The sequence below is a fragment of the Colletotrichum abscissum genome (assembly GCF_030869225.1).
Source record: "Colletotrichum abscissum strain IMI 504890 chromosome Unknown Scaffold_15.1, whole genome shotgun sequence".
In the NCBI taxonomy this organism is placed as follows: domain Eukaryota; kingdom Fungi; phylum Ascomycota; class Sordariomycetes; order Glomerellales; family Glomerellaceae; genus Colletotrichum; species Colletotrichum abscissum.
The window spans coordinates 797993-813623 of record NW_026850043.1 but is presented as its reverse complement, the minus strand read 5'-3'; the positions used below and the strand labels follow the sequence as shown (position 1 = coordinate 813623).

General features: G+C 49.7%; 9 protein-coding genes across 9 annotated transcripts; 7 read left to right on the top strand and 2 right to left on the bottom strand.

Annotated features, from left to right (window-relative positions):
• Positions 1-204: 204 nt before the first annotated feature.
• Positions 205-1795, top strand: CABS01_07235 (uncharacterized protein; the record flags this gene model as incomplete). The annotated part of the gene is made up of 5 exons (XM_060540599.1): positions 205-817; positions 886-1003; positions 1106-1170; positions 1226-1256; positions 1369-1795. The coding sequence occupies 5 exons, from the start codon at positions 205-207 to the stop codon at positions 1793-1795; spliced, it is 1254 nt and encodes a 417-aa protein (XP_060403484.1).
• Positions 1796-2100: 305 nt separating this feature from the next.
• Positions 2101-3374, bottom strand: CABS01_07234 (abscisic acid ABA receptor; the record flags this gene model as incomplete). The annotated part of the gene is made up of 3 exons (XM_060540598.1): positions 2101-2311; positions 2373-2824; positions 2889-3374. 3 exons carry the CDS (start codon positions 3372-3374, stop codon positions 2101-2103), a joined length of 1149 nt encoding a protein of 382 aa, XP_060403483.1.
• A 1622-nt stretch (positions 3375-4996) lies between these two features.
• Positions 4997-5730, top strand: CABS01_07233 (uncharacterized protein; the record flags this gene model as incomplete). The annotated part of the gene is made up of 4 exons (XM_060540597.1): positions 4997-5080; positions 5141-5377; positions 5434-5533; positions 5591-5730. 4 exons carry the CDS (start codon positions 4997-4999, stop codon positions 5728-5730), a joined length of 561 nt encoding a protein of 186 aa, XP_060403482.1.
• Positions 5731-6408: 678 nt separating this feature from the next.
• On the top strand, positions 6409-7983 carry CABS01_07232 (uncharacterized protein; the record flags this gene model as incomplete). Its single annotated transcript, XM_060540596.1, has 5 exons — positions 6409-6729; positions 6785-6948; positions 7022-7457; positions 7525-7783; positions 7850-7983. 5 exons carry the CDS (start codon positions 6409-6411, stop codon positions 7981-7983), a joined length of 1314 nt encoding a protein of 437 aa, XP_060403481.1.
• A 487-nt stretch (positions 7984-8470) lies between these two features.
• On the top strand, positions 8471-9298 carry CABS01_07231 (uncharacterized protein; the record flags this gene model as incomplete). Its single annotated transcript, XM_060540595.1, has 1 exon — positions 8471-9298. One exon carries the CDS (start codon positions 8471-8473, stop codon positions 9296-9298), a length of 828 nt encoding a protein of 275 aa, XP_060403480.1.
• Positions 9299-10547: 1249 nt separating this feature from the next.
• On the top strand, positions 10548-12091 carry CABS01_07230 (uncharacterized protein; the record flags this gene model as incomplete). Its single annotated transcript, XM_060540594.1, has 4 exons — positions 10548-10657; positions 10709-10801; positions 10863-11557; positions 11610-12091. The coding sequence occupies 4 exons, from the start codon at positions 10548-10550 to the stop codon at positions 12089-12091; spliced, it is 1380 nt and encodes a 459-aa protein (XP_060403479.1).
• Positions 12092-12537: 446 nt separating this feature from the next.
• Positions 12538-13764, top strand: CABS01_07228 (uncharacterized protein; the record flags this gene model as incomplete). Its single annotated transcript, XM_060540592.1, has 3 exons — positions 12538-12680; positions 12739-12764; positions 12890-13764. 3 exons carry the CDS (start codon positions 12538-12540, stop codon positions 13762-13764), a joined length of 1044 nt encoding a protein of 347 aa, XP_060403477.1.
• CABS01_07229 (uncharacterized protein) lies at positions 13395-13754 on the bottom strand (the record flags this gene model as incomplete). Its single annotated transcript, XM_060540593.1, has 1 exon — positions 13395-13754. The coding sequence occupies one exon, from the start codon at positions 13752-13754 to the stop codon at positions 13395-13397; it is 360 nt and encodes a 119-aa protein (XP_060403478.1).
• Positions 13765-13902: 138 nt separating the features above from the next.
• CABS01_07227 (uncharacterized protein) lies at positions 13903-14814 on the top strand (the record flags this gene model as incomplete). The annotated part of the gene is made up of 1 exon (XM_060540591.1): positions 13903-14814. The coding sequence occupies one exon, from the start codon at positions 13903-13905 to the stop codon at positions 14812-14814; it is 912 nt and encodes a 303-aa protein (XP_060403476.1).
• Positions 14815-15631: the final 817 nt, after the last annotated feature.

Sequence of the window (15631 nt, the reverse complement as noted above, 5' to 3'; positions counted from 1 at the left end):
CCTTCTTTCTAGAACAAGGTTTCGAGTTTTACTCTTTTCACTTACTGTCTGCTGTACCTACTGTCCCCCTCACTCTCCCCAAAACCATCAACCCATTTCTCGTCGTCCCTCATTACTGTACCCACATTGGCAGAATACGACCGTATACGGGCATGTAATGTTTGTTCCTTGCCTCAATGATCGAATGACACCACGCCTGCGCGTATGATGTACTTGTTGTACAAAACGATAACCCGAGCGACGATACCACCGTTTCCCATACTACCGCGCGACGTCGACCCCTCTGACGATGTCGTCGATAACCACGACATTAGCGCCATAATAGTAGCAACAGTGGTTCCGACAACCATCATATCTACGTTATTCGCGTTTGCGCGGTTGTACGTCAAGGGATGGATCCAGCGCCGGATTCAATATGACGACGGGATTCTTCTGGCAGCGGTGTTGGCGGGATGGACGGCGACTGGGACGACGCTGAAGGCTGTCGCGCTCGGCAATGGGAAACACGTTGGTATGCTCACTGATGAGCAGAAAGAAGAGACACTAAGATGGACAATATTTTCATTTGGCTTTGGAATCATTGCGCTGGCTTTGCCGAAGCTCGCCGTAGTGGCGCTGATGAACCGACTACTCAACCCAAGACGACTTCACCGACTTTTTCTTTGGACACTGGGCTTGTTATGCTGCGTCGGATTGCTCGGAAATGTGATTGGGCTCTTTGCGGAGTGTCCGCAAGAAGCTGTGGTGAACATCACGTACACAAAAACCGCCTGTCTAGGCCCAGAGAGAGCGGTTGCATACTCAATATCAACGAGTGGTGGGTTTAGTTCTATCGAAATAGCGCCGGACGTAGAGCGGATTAACTAACCAGCGTGACATATCTAGGCATATCCGCTGCTACGAATGCTTATCTCGCCATCTACGTGGCACTATCCGTTCGGAGGCTGAAGATTGCACGAAGAAAGAGGCTGGCTATCACGATCTCTCTTGTTCTGGGTCTACTGTAAGTCAAGCCGGGCACCGACATGCCTCTCTAGCACGACCTGGAGACTCTTGAAGCCGTATATGAGACAATGAAGATATCGGGAGCTAACTTTTACACCAGTGCATTGTTTACCGCCTTATTCAAGTGCACAAGACTAAAGTCCCTAGGAAGCCCCGACTTCACTTGTGAGTAGGACTCTACTTCTGATTGGCGTACGTGAGGGCTGATCATTGGATACAGACGACTCAGCGGACCTTGTAATATGGACGAGGTAAGGCATCGATGATACGACCCAAGAAATGTCTTGAAGAACGAGATGAAAGCTCAAAGATGTCTTGAGGTTCAAATCCAGGTAAATTAAAGATAGCTGACGTTGAACATAGTCTTGAGGCAGACGTCGTCATTATCGCCGCATGTATTCCAGCACTACAGCCTCTGGTCGATCATCTCTTCCCAGGGCACTTCTCAACGCCGATGCCATCTCCAACTATCCCGGCTTCACCGACCTCTACCGCCTCGAGAAGGAAGCTATGGCCTGGTCCCATATGTGGCGACCTTGAGGCCGCAAGAGATTTCAGCCTATCTCCACAGGGTCTTGAGATGATCATGATCGAGAAGGAATTTGAGATTGCCTACAGCAGAACTACAGTGAAGAGATCCTGCACATCCGATACATGGGTTTCGGAATTGCCGGATGAGGAGAAGTTCAGGATAGTAAAGGATCATGGGCCCGATGGGTCAATCACGACGACGGTGGTGGTGAGATCTGCAACTCGTCCACCGGATCATCCGGCTTTTCCGCCTCAATGACGGCACGGGTGATGACAGATAACGAAAGACCAATACCCTTATATGTACTTAATGATCAGAGTAGCGATTAGCTCACATTTATGTTAGAGTTGTGGCAATGAAACAAGTCGGGGTGCGACCTTCAGACGATATTCCCGTGTAACGTTCTCTTCTCCCTTAACAAAGTTCAGTCGCAACCAAAATCTCCTCTACAGCAACCTTACATGAAGTGTGCACGACTGAGGCTGAGAAATCTTACTGCATGTAGTCGTTTTCACTGCCTAGAGTTGCGCCGCCCTACTCTGCATTATACGTTACTTGGACACTTACACATCAGTGTAGAGAATGAACCCGGGAATTTCCTCTCCGCAAACCATGTATGTCCAAGCTGCGCTAGGCAGGTAGTCGAAGAACGTTGCCAGGCGCGCCCCGTCCTCAGGTGCGAAAAGCGTCCTGTCCCGCTCGCGCTCTTCCGCAACTTTGGACGGCAGCGACCAAGCCAGGAAGTGGTCCCGTTCTTTCCCCGGCGGAAAAGCCCTGTCCAAAGTGTAAGTGACTGTATAAGAATCCGAAACCGAGGTTATCATGCTTTACTCACAGAGAATTACCGAGTGCTCCGTGACACAGACAAGGCTCTTTACGCAAAAGGCCTTCCTTCCAGATGAACTCTCTGCCAAGTTGAAGAGCTTTGCCAATTTTTTCCTTCAAGCCTGGGAAGAACTTCTCAAGGTGCACGAGCGAGAGAACAAACCCAGGCGCTCCATGGCAGAATTGAGTAAGACCCTCGTAGATGGTATTACCTGGGTCGTCTTTCGTCTCCCAATTACCATTTTCTCGCTGTACTTCAAGCATCCGCTTAAGTGAGCCCCGGATAATCGGGTTCTCCGCAAGCTTCGGATCTGTCAGTATGAGTTGGGTCAAGATGCCAATGTCACCGTGGACGGCACCGATATAGCGCTTCCCGCGCCACGTCCATAAGGGCCCTGCGCCAAGTGTCTTTTCGACGATTCGGACTTTAGCGGTGTTAAGTTGACTTGCCGTTCCCGGTCTCTGATGTATGCTGTTGTCAACTTCACGTTGAGAATGAATAAAAACCCGCAAGTCGGACACGTACCGCGGACTCGACGGCGCGGATCATGTACAAGATACCAGCATAGCCGAAAAGCAGCTCATATGGATGGTCGTCTTCGTCGGCAAGCCTTTCTAGCACTTCTCGTAGCTTTGGCGCCTTTGATTCGTCCAGGATCGTCTGTACCGCCCAAAAGGCAGCGCTTTCGCATGCGAGGCCACAAGGCGCTGAATCTCCCGCTTCACGCTCGGCCGCGATATATGCGGCTGCCCAATCTTGGAGTGACTGACTCTGGATTCTGATTTCGGGATGAGACTCATGGACTCTAAGCAGTAGATATGCCAAAGACGTCGGACCGCGGAAAAGGCCTCGACATTGTTCTTTCGTGTATACTTTCAGAGGGGGATGAGCTTGAATGATCTGTGCCAACAACTCTTTGACACGATCCTCTGGGTTGCCTACATGGCTGAACGGAGCATAACTCTCCAAAGAAGTTGGGGTTGGAATGAAGCGCGGCGTATCTAGAGACATGTCGATTGTAGATGCCTAGTAACTAAGGACCTTATGCTTGTATGTAGACTTCTCCCAAAGCGCTTTCCTGATAGTTGTGCGCCGCTCAACTCTTTGTTGTGTTTAAGAACTCTTCTCAGCATGTATCGCAGTCCTTGATGGTAGTAGTAGGTAGCTGACTCTTTCCTGAAAATATGTAACTTATCAGCCAGGCAGCAACGCGGGGATTCAGGAATGACGTCAAACTCATGCATGTGTTTGTCAGCATTGCAGATAAGAGTAAACGTTGTCTAGAAAGTCGTGTCAAGCCTCGAATAAGTTGTTAGTTATTGACAGCCATAAATTGAGGTTCAGTCTCATCAACTAAATGCGAGGACCAAACCTAGTAATAACTCGTCAGTGCCACATCTGCGCAGTAATTTGAGAATACTTGACTACACTAGGATGTTTGGGGCTTGGACAAACCAACGGGCCATGTTATTCGAGATATGTGCAAGGGAAACTCTGAGTTGTCACCGTCTTGCAGTGTCGCTCAATATTCAGCGTAGTCACCAGACGTCAATCATCAACGATGCCTGCCTACTTGACTCAGCACGTCGTGAGTTGTGGTGGTATCCACGGTCAAGACAATTTGTATGCACTCTCTCTCCATGTTCTTTATAGACTCATTCATCGCTGATAAAAGTGTTTACATGTCTACTCACCTATACAAGGCAATGAAATATAGTTAGTGTTAAGTTTCCAGATATACATGTAGTACCCAGTTTGCTAGAGCCTCAGGGAAACAACAGCGTGGAGAACCTTTTCTGCCGGCAACCCCCTGAAGCCTCAGTTAGGAATTAAATCAAAGCCTCCAGAATATAGTACCTCAAGTTGAGATGCCATGACGGTCTATCATGACGATCTCGATCAGTGATACATCCTCCCACCACTCATATAGCCACAGCGTTGATCACTTTGATATGATTTTGGCTTTTTCAAAGTTCGACCGGTAAGGGTTCCATACCCGTAGCCCTTCACCGTTACATTGGTATCATAGCCATCCTGAACAGCTTAGTCGGGAACAGCTATGGCCCATGAGTTCCTCTTGAAAAATCCAAGACTCTCATGTTGCCGATGGTCCGCCCTCAAGTCTTGGCGTAGAACATTCATTGCCCTGTTTCATGCCCCTTTCTATTTACTTGGTAGAGTGCCTCCGTTCTAATACAACTTCCGGCCCCTTTTGTTCTCCCTCTTTCCCGGGCTTTTTCAGGAAATCCCACCAATTGTCCATGCATTTTTCTGATTCTGCGGTTCCACCAAGGGGTGCAGTGGATTGCCGGTGGGTGTCGCCAACTGCCGCAGGTTAATCAACTCAAGGGCATGATTGGCGACCGCAAGCCTGTCATTAGTGGAGAATTGGCGGAAAACGGGGGCTGCCACGCGGGCAATTGATTAAAAAACGGCGGAATTCTGCTTGTCGTCGATCCATCTGACACTTTAATCTTGATGTCTAAAACATGCGATTGATTTCGAGAGGGAGTCCCAAAAGACGTTTAAAGGTCTACGCTCGGAAATTCGGCTTCGACCTCTGAGCAGCTTTGCGCACTTTGGTACCAACACAACTCCGCGAACGGCATCACTCGTCCGGCTGTAACTCCACAATGTTTTTCACGCACGCCATTATTGCAGCTCTAGCTACTAGTGTCCTGGGACATGGTGTTGTTCAGACCCCAGAGCCCAGAACGGTAGGCTCCGAGACCATGTGTGTCGCGCACTGAAAGTTGGAGCTAACGAATTGGTTGCAGACTGGCGCCAAGCAGGAAGAGCTCTGCGGAGCAGCAGTGACCAAGAAGCTCGACAGCGACATCGCCGGTCCCATCGAAAACTCCCTTGCGGTGGCGGATGCCGACTACAAGTGCAACTTGTTCCAATGCCGTGGCTACCAGTACGAGGATAATGAGGACAACGTTCGCGTCGTCAAGGCCGGCGAAGTCATCCCTTTCCACATCGACCTTGTTGCTGGACACAGACCAGGACACGCCGTAAGCCAGGCCCTGCGTATCAAGGAGAGAAGTGCATGTACTGACGTTGACAACAGAACGTCTCCGTGATCGACCTTGCGAACAACACCATTATCGGCGAGCCGCTCATCTCGTGGTCTGACTGGCCCACCACCGACCCCGACCCGTTGGCCGACAGTAAGTGGATACAATAACCAGTTTAGTTGCGCGCGCTTCCTACTAACGAGCATGCAGCTGACTGGAACATCACCATTCCCGATACCCTTGCCTCCGCTTGCGACGTTGGTGGCAAGTGCGCGATCCAGTGGTTCTGGTACGCCGAGACGAACAAGCAGACTTACGAGAGCTGCATCGACTTCTACATTGGCGCGTAGGTTTAGATTGGTGTGAGAGACACCTCCGATGGTGCAAAGCACATTGACGACTTCATGTTGTACATATTTTTCCCACATACTGCACCTAGCATAGACCAGTAAATACAAGTAAAGAACTTTCATAGATACCTTCCTACACCTGAACGCGTGACTCAGTTCGCACTGTGTCTAATTTTACAAGGTGGAATGAGGGAATCAGGGGCGGCAACGAAAGGAATCTGTTCTAGACTTCAATTATGCTTCCAGAAACCGGTCTTCTATCACGCGACGCCTGGTCCGAGACCGTTCTGCAAAAATGTCGGAAGAACTTACAAAGTGCGGTGCAAAGGCCAGACTGAATCAAAAACTTCGAGTCAATTCCGGCCCGATCAAAGTCATCCGGCTTTAGTCTAGCCCGCTTCTCGGTGATCCGCCGCTACAACGGACTCGTCTTCGGCCCGTAGTTAGCGCTGAGTGGGGTCCAGGGGCCGTGGAAGACCTCGGTTTCAGCCGGCCCCGCACTCAAGATGCCGACAGAGCTGCCCGAGCTCAGGTACTCTCCATCAACAATAACAAGAGGTTCGAGAAGCTGTCTACTTTATCCAAACATTTGCATCTGACCCTCAGTCGCAAATAGCCCATTTCTGACCTGCCAGATTCCCATAGTAGCTTGATCACGCACGACTGCTAGCCGAAATCATGTCCCAGGTACCATTCGCAGATCCACCATGGCTGAGAGGCTTGCCCTCACCATACTTCAACGATTCACATCGCAGATTTCAAGTCGCCTGCAGAAAGTTTCTCGACGAGAACTTGCATAAGGATGCTATGGAGTGGGAGACAGCGGAAGACGTACCAACTGATTTATTCGAAAAGTTCGCCAAAGGAAACTTCCTAATTCCGGCATTGCCGGCGCCTTTACCTGTGGAATGGCTGCACAAGTCGGGTGTGACGCATATGCCTGGGGAGGTACCAGTAGAAGAATGGGACGCATTGCACACCATGATCTACTCAGATGAGGTGAATTGCCTTTCAACCTCTTTCTCCTAAGTCAGGCTGACAGGCTGGGATGCAGATGAGTCGTTCTGGGTTAGCTGGACCTCCGGGATCCTTGACCACTGGCATGGCATTCGGTGTTCCTCCTCTGCTGCACTATGCAAACGCGGAGGTACAGAATCGGTTTCTCCCTGACCTGCTGCTTGGAAGGAAAAGAACATGCATCGCTATCACTGAACCTGAGTACGTCGGCCATTAAACTTTCTGACCAATCCCACCTGCATCCTAGCTAATCTCGCCGGCTCAACGATCACAGTGCGGGATCAGACGTGGCCAACATCACTACTACGGCTGAGCTCAAAGGCAACGAGTACATCATCAACGGCGCCAAGAAGTGGATAACCAATGGCGTCATGGCAGACTTCGCAACCATAGCCGTTCGCACCGGTGGTGAAGGCTCAGGAGGGAAGGGCATCTCGCTCCTTGTGGTGCCTCTCGCGAATCAACCCGGCGTGAGCAGGAGGCGCCTCAAAGTCGCTGGCCAAATTGTCGCCGGTACCTCGTATCTCGAATTTGACGATGTCAGGGTGCCGCGGGAGAACCTGATCGGTAAAGAAAACGAGGGCATGAAGTATATCATGCACAACTTCAATCACGAGCGTATGTTCATCTCAGTGGGTGTTACGAGACAAGCTAGAGTGGCATTGAGCGCCGCATTTGAGTATTGTATGCAGCGTAGGGCGTTCGATAAGGTCTGTCTAAGTCAAGGATCCCCGAAAGCACTACGTTGAAGTTCATGACTAACTAGTAGTACTAAAGACCCTCATCGAACAACCAGTGGTCCGTCATCGGCTGGCCAAATGCGGAGCTATACTCGAGTCGCAGTATGCTTGGGTTGAATCTTTTGCATTCCAACTATCTAAGATGCCAAAGAAGACTGCAGACGAGGAGCTTGGTGGATTGACTGCCTTGTGCAAAGCCAATGCTGGCATTGTTCTCGACGAATGTGCGAGATGTGCTGTGCTGCTGTTCGGCGGCAACGGCTACACGCGTACGGGCAAGGGAGAGATTGCCGAAAGTGAGTGTCGCTACTTACTAGCATACAAAGTTTTGAAGGAAGATAGGCTAATCTTGTCGCTTTCAGAAATCTACCGCGAGGTTCCTGGTGCGAGAATACCTGGTGGTAGCGAGGATGTCTTGCTGGACCTGGCTATTCGGCAATTGACGAAGCGTTTCCGTGCCGAGACCAAGAAGGATAAGACAAGGTCCAAGATCTAGATCGTCTAGTAGCCACCAAGAGAGACGCATGGTGGGATTAGAAATGCGTTAGTTCCGAGAGCGATATTCAAGATTGACGATTCTATCTCGGAACTACAATCGGAATGCAACTAATTTCTGGACCTTCGGCAAACAATGTCCAATTTGGATGGATTTTCTACATTATTGCATCTTACACGAGCGCAGTCAAGTTCCCAGCTCGTCTTATCTGCGACTTCGACCAGGTCCTGGATGGGGCGTCTCGGCGAGAAAGAAGAACATCGACAGTCCGAGTTTCCGCAAAACCACTAAACCATTTTGGGATAAAAAGTGCGAGGTCAAACAACTCAACTACGCATATACAAAATGTCAAGAAACTGCAATCAGTCTTGAGCCTGAATCCGCATTGCTTTACTTAAAAAGTAAGAAGTAGTTTGTGACCCTCTTGCTGTTCATCATTGTTATCATATTCCCGAGATCATTGCACAGTCATACGAAGCATTTCAAAATGATCGCCTCCATAGAAGCCTCCGACTTCGTGCCTGTATCGGACTGGCCTACCCTGGAAGAGCTCGTAGCGGGCTTCCAGGAGCACATTATGCCCGCATCTTCAAAACTTGCCGGACAGACATTCGATCACATTTTTGATATGGGCCTCCGTATCTCACACCAGTTCCACGATTCAGACACGCTCACTTGGAGAATTCTCGAAGGAGACCAAGCCGGCGTCACGGGTGATGCCGAGTACAAAGCATATGAAGTCCGAAGCGGCATCTACTTTGTCGACTTCTACAAACCCGACTATAAGGAACAAGTCAGCTTGATTCTCGACACTACGACAGGTCAGGCGATCGCCTGCGTCTCCGGCTTCAGCGACCAAACCAACGAGCGCAGAACATGGACCAAGTTTTCAAACGCCACCAAGAACGAGGGCACTAACGTCAAAGCCTACGAAGCTACCGAGGAGCTCATCGGCAAGCACATTCTGTATCGCTACACCCCTCGCGATGCTTACGAGCACATCTATCTCAACAGAGGCACCCTCGCATGGCACTGCCTCAGCGGCACCGAGAAGGGCCTAGCAGACGCAGAGCTTTGCAAGATGCTGAAGCTCAGTGACAGCCTGTACCTGTTGTTTTGGACGGAAACGATCATGCCCGTTGAGTCTGTGGTCGTTGTTGATTTGCGCGAAATGCGCTCAACCGGGCGATTTTTCTGTTGGGACCCCAAGCCCCAGCGTGAGGTCCATGTGCGATTTGGGTCGTATGCTACAATTCTAGCAGAGACTGACCCCAACAAGGTTCTTGCTAAGCCAGTCTTGCATGGAAGGCTGTGAGACAGAGAGAAATCTTCTAGGGGTATACAGATTTTAGTATAGTCAAGAAATCATTTCAGGCAAATATGATCAACACACTCTTCAAGCATCAGGCCTGGTCGGCGCTTGTCATCTGGTTCCTCGTTGCCCTTTGAGTCGTTCCTCCAGTCTGAATCATTTCTCTGAGTCCATGCTTCCCGCCGTGTTCAATGGCAGTCAGAGTTCTGAATTCTGTATAGTTCCGAGGTGGATGTTTTCAGATCATAAGTTGGTTCGATAGCGCGAGTAACTCTGCCAGCAGCGTTGAAGTTAGCATCCCTCCACCTAAGGTCCGCATGACGTTAAGATAGGTCGCCCTAGAAGTCTGGAATCTGGAAAGGCACACAGGACTGCGGAAACTCACCGGCAATAATGACTGCCAGGTCTTCACTATTAGAGAGCCTCAACTAGCAGACAGCTGAGGCGTCTTGCAGGGGTTCAATATTAGTTTCTCGCGGCCTACGGGTAACTGGGAAAGAGGTACGGAATGCGTTGACTTCAGTCTTTCCGAGACAAGACACCTTGAAAGCGGCATCACGGCCAGTCCAGAATTTTGGTTCGCTTTAGTATTGTGGTAGTACATGTAGTTCTACCTTAGGTCGGAGGCGGGTCGCACATTCATGTGTTGTTATCTTCGCAATCCCCGCTCCGATCTCCTTGTTAGCTTGATTGCGGGGTGCATGATCCCTTGCAGCTCGCACTTTTATTCCATTTGGGGCGTAGCGTCGGTCGTCCACCACCATAGACACTATCATCTACCTGGCACGTCTAGAGAGTGTCAATCAGTGCGAAGATAAGCCAGATTCCGAAAGAAAAACTACATGTAATTCGGTCAGCATCCTACATAGTTCCTGATATAAATGTTGCTCTGAAGAGAATGGCTTGCGACTGCTCATGTGACGTTACGAAACCTCTTGAAGCTGTTTTGAACCGCTACCCAACGCTACCATGACCTCAAAATCGGTTTCTGAGAAGCAAAGCATGCCGACAGGCACAGGAGGAGAGGATCAAACACAGACCGGATATGCTCAAGAGGTTAAGGTAGGCATTTCTTTATCATTTGCGTACGTCGCATGTAGATGACCATGCTCATCTCAATGCAGCGAAACTTTTCACCCACAGCAATCCTAGCAACATGTGTATCATTGATGGCAACCTGGGAAGCTCTATGCAGGTATGAAATACCCTCAGTCTTGGTCCAGGCATATCTAATATCCGCTCCGGCAGCACCATGGCAACAGGGCTTATTAATGGAGGACCGGCCTCACTAGTTTATGGGGCCATCATTGCATTCATCGGATCTTTATGCTCCGCCATGTCTTTGGCAGAGCTGGCGTCTATGTAGGGATGCCCGGGCATTCGCTCAAGGAATCTCTTTGACCATTCATATAGTCACCCTACAGCAGGAGGCCAGTATCACTTTGTCGCCTATTTAAGCCCCGGGAGGAGAGGACCGGTTAACAGCTGGTTTGCAGGATATATCACGTAAGAATGAGACTTCAAAGCAAAGCAACTTGTACACGAGCTTACTCGAACTGCTATGCAGTACTATAGGATGGGTCGCGTTAGCCGGCAGCGCACCATTCCTCGCCGGGACCCAAATACAGGGCCTTCTCATACTCAACTACCCAGACTCGTATACTTCCGAGAGGTGGCATGGGACTCTGCTCTACTGGGCTATCTTGTTAGGATCTGCGCTAGTATGCATTTTCTGCAGTAACATTCTTCCGCTGCTGGAGAAGATTACCATGACGTTGCACGTCGGCTTCTACCTGGTCATCCTCATCGTAATGGCTGTGGTGTCGCCGACAAAGCACTCGGCTTCCTTCGTATTCGCGACATTCGAGAATAATTCGGGTTGGTCAAACGACAGTATAGCATGGTGTATAGGCCTCTTGAGCTGCTGCTACGTTTTGGCGGGATACGATGGGGCCACCCATCTCAGCGAAGAGATGGAGAACGCGCAGGTCGGGGTGCCTCGAGCAATGGTTGGCTGTGTGATCATTAACGGTGCTCTCGGCTTCACATTCTTGATCACGCTGTTGTTCTGCATGGGCGACATTGAATCGGCACTCAACTCGACAACCGGGTTTCCCATCATCCAGATTTTTTACAACATCACTGGATCTCTGGCGGCAGCCAATGCACTTACGGCTGCGGTGACGATCATGGCCATCGTATCGACTATTCCACTGATAACTTCTGCTGCGCGTGTAATGTGGGCTTTTGCAAGAGATCAAGGTAAGTGCATATTGGTAATCCTACGCTATTAAAGCTAATCTCAGCACACTAGGACTCCCATTCTCCCGAGTCCTGTCCAAGGTCGAGCGGAAACGCGGGATCCCCACTAGTGCCATTGTCGTCACAACCTGTCTACTCGTTCTCCTTGGACTCATCAACATCGGCTCCACAACGGCCTTCAATGCCATCCTCTCTCTCGCAGTTGTAAGCCTTCAAGCTTCATATCTATTCCCGATCATCCTCGTGCTGTGGTGTAGAATCTTCTGTCCGGAGACTCTGATATGGGGGCCTTGGCGCCTCGGACCGGCCGGAGTGGCAGTTAATGCGGCCGCCGTGTGCTATCTGGTTTTCACATGCGTATTCCTCATTCTTCCTCCTTTTCAACCCGTTACCGCCCTCAACATGAACTACGCGCCAGTTGTTCTTGGTGCAGCTTTGCTATTCGGTGCAGTTTATTGGCTGTTACGGGCGAGGAAGAGGTATGTTGGGCCTCTGACGGAGCTGCATGTAATGAATGGCTGTGATACTGTTTGAGTCTAGCATTTGGTTTCTTGGTAGAAGAGAGTCAGAGTTTATTTCTTAAATCAACTATCACCATTGTTTTGAACTGAGCCAACTCCCATGATTTGGAAAGATACGTCCATTCTCCTGTCTCGACCCAACGTGATTGGTTTACTCTCATGAAGTTCGCCCATTTTGAGCAATGGAACCTCTCGGGTTTGCTAGTCATTACCAAGGACCAATGAAGCTGCAATGCAGTCCACAAAAGTCAAGGCAACGCCTGACCAATCGGATCATCTTTGACAACTTGTCTAGTAAGCCATCAATTTCTAGCACAACCCATCTATTGCGCGAGCCCGAGTCGTGTCTGGTGCTGGTTGATAAGCCAGATTACCACAGCCAATCGGAAAGCACTTGCGACGCGGAATTGACGAGGCACTTATCAGTCCCAGAGCCCCACCCCGCATGCTTGTTCGGCAATGCAGCACACACTGTCCCGGAGAACCAACTTGTTCCTATCGACAACGTTGATCCTGTCAGTCAAGCTGTCGTATTATCATCCGGAATCGCGCGATCATGAGCAGCAGCTCATCTCAACACTCCCGAAGAATCAAGTCCAGGAGTCAGTGCCAACAATCCTACTCTTCGGCTCTCGGGAGACTAACCTTCACCACGATCAGGTGGCTGCGTTCGCTGCAAGCGCCGAGTAAGCCGTCTACAATGTTCAATGAACTTGCATCACCTAATGTTGGTAATTCTTAAAGAGAATCAAATGCGACGAGGCGGAGCCTAGTTGTCTACGATGTGTAAAGTCAGGTATCGATTGCCCAGGATATGCTAAAGCATTGAAATGGTCAACAAAATACGAGAGCAGCCCACGCACGTCTTTCAGTGTCAACAAATCTCATCGTAGCTCCCCTGGCTGGTTTGAGGATGAGGTTCGGAACGTTTCGCGGGCGATTTCTCACATCTCACCCGAGCATCAGACAACTGTTGAACCACCGACCATGTCGACATCAAGATCCCGAGCGCAAGGTTCTATCACGAGGTCTGTGGTCACGGTAATTCGGAGGGGAGTGCTTCTTGTTCAAGCTCTATCTTCGACAACTACATCCGACTACGAAGAACACAATCTTGTTGATGTCCAGTCACCTGTGAGCGTTTCAAACTTCATCAGAAGGGGTTCAGCTCCAGAAGATGCCACTTCATCGCCCACAGACATTGGCTCCAATTGCGCATCAGAGTTCCATACCGATGGCATACTCTGTGAGGAATATGCTGACAGCACTCTACTCCTTTATGAACCTCTTGACCAGATCTCCCTCCTTTTGCACCATTACTTTTCGCTCGTTTGTCCAATAAGCTCATCATTCGACTCCAGCCAGAGTCCTTTTCGATCAAATGTCCTGGAAATGATGGTAGGCTCACGCCTACTCTTTCTTTGCGTCATGAACATGTCCGCCTCCCACTTCCATAGAGACGACTGCACCTCGACCACGCCTCTAAGCTTCCAGACCGAGGCAATCTCCGAGGTCTCAACAGAGCTATGCAAGATCAACAATTCTGCAATGGTCAACTCTGGCGGGGCGACCATTGACCAAACATTGTCTTTGTTGTCGTTACCGTATCCTGTGAAGGATGAAGTGCTGCTAGGCATAATCCTGCTCGGAATGACCTCGGTAAGGCCCATGCCCATTTCAAGGTGATCGAAGAGAACTGACAGCAATGTCAAGAGTTGGCATAATCCCTCATCACTCGGCCTATTCCACATCCATGGGTCTCGACAGCTCTTTGAATTCTGGACCAAATTTCAAGGACTGGACTGTCCTTCAAAGTTAATCATCATGACCCAGAGTCAAACTTTTCTCGTTTCATCGATGGTGTACTGGGAAGTGCTCGTCTCTTTCCTTGTTGATCAACTGGCCGACTCACTTTCTTACCTTGATCCTTTCCTCGAAATCGACATGATACCCCCTTCATATGTCTGTCCCTGGACCGGTGTTGGGACTTCGGTGTTCATTTACTTGGCGAAAGTTGGTTCGCTTGTACGAAGGAAAAGATCACTCACGCGCGCCATGTTGTTAAACAAAATCAAAGCGTTCGAAAAAGTGGCGCATGGGAATCTCCTTGGCGAAGCTTCTTTGTTGGAAGATCAAATCCGCAGAACCAAGCTCCCTAGGTTGTCATCCATCGAGGACACCGGCGATATCAAGGCTCCACCCATTCACTTCCTTCAACTTGCCCATTGTTACCAGCTGAGTGGCTGTTTGGAACTGTACCGCGCCTTTCCGGAGCTGGCCAAAGCTCGTCTGGAGTCGGATCCAGCTGTTCGTATATCTTGCGATGGGATAGACAGACCGTCACAGCTGTTACTGAAGCTTGCTTTTGACATCTTGAACACCCTCGAAACCATGCCGGAAGACTCTCGGACCATCGCAACGCAGACTCTGGTATTCACTATCGCCGGCTCAGTACTTGGTAAAATCATAGTAGCGGATGAGGGCCAATTCACGTCAGAACAGTACACTTTTAATTGCAGTATCGAGCGATGGAGAAAATTTGTCCTCCAGAGATTGTCCCGGACCTACCAAATCATTGGACTACGCACCATACAGCGTGCCATGACTCTTCTTGTCAAGGTATGGTCGCGCATGGACCGGGGAGACATAGTGATTGATCCGGAATTGAGGATTGTCGACCATGTCCACTGGATAGATGTCATTGAGGAAGAAGGGCTGGAGACGCTCCTTGGTTGAGCTTTATCACGCATTCTTGATGATAGTACGGTCGCATGCATGCGCAGATCTATCGTTGCATGTGACTACAGAGAGTTGCAAAGAAGCATAAGTTCGGCTTCCGATCAAATCCCAGATATACTCTTGATCTAATCGAAACAACAACAGAGTCATATATACCTCCAAAAACTTTACCATGTCCAGTACCCTGTTATCGAAGAAAGTAAATTCTCTGTGAGTCACAAATACGATACTGTAACAAGTCACATTCGAGAAAAAACACGTTTTCTGAGGCATGGATTAGCAGCCTGGCAGCATAACAAAGTTGGTGACATCGGCTAGAAAGCCTGCAGACTGGAGATGATAAAGTACAGGCAACCTTAGCCTATGATAGGCCAGGTACATGCAACCATCTTCGTCTAATTTCCGAAGTCTCTCGGGAAATCAAGACTTTTCAGAAGAATCTTGGAAGACGAAAAAGACGTGACATTACAAGCCGTTTCAATCTCTCCGTCCAATCCACGCACACGGGCTAATCTAATGTCTCGCTTATGCCATCCCTTAAGTATTTACGGAACTGCGCCTTCAATCCCTACTAACGATGTCGAACTGTTTGCTTAATGATCTCCTCCAACCGATTGACGTTGTGGTAGCAGCATGTCTTAGCAGTCTGTTAGTGGCTCATACGATATTACCAACAGTTGGCTGCGTTTGTGAGGCCTAGCACTAGCAGAAAGGAACTTAAGTAAGCCACCGGCGAACCTTTTCCAACGGCCTGGGCGGTCAATTGATGTAAGTAAGTGTCTCGAAGCCTCGATTGGCTCGCCACCTCGAAGCA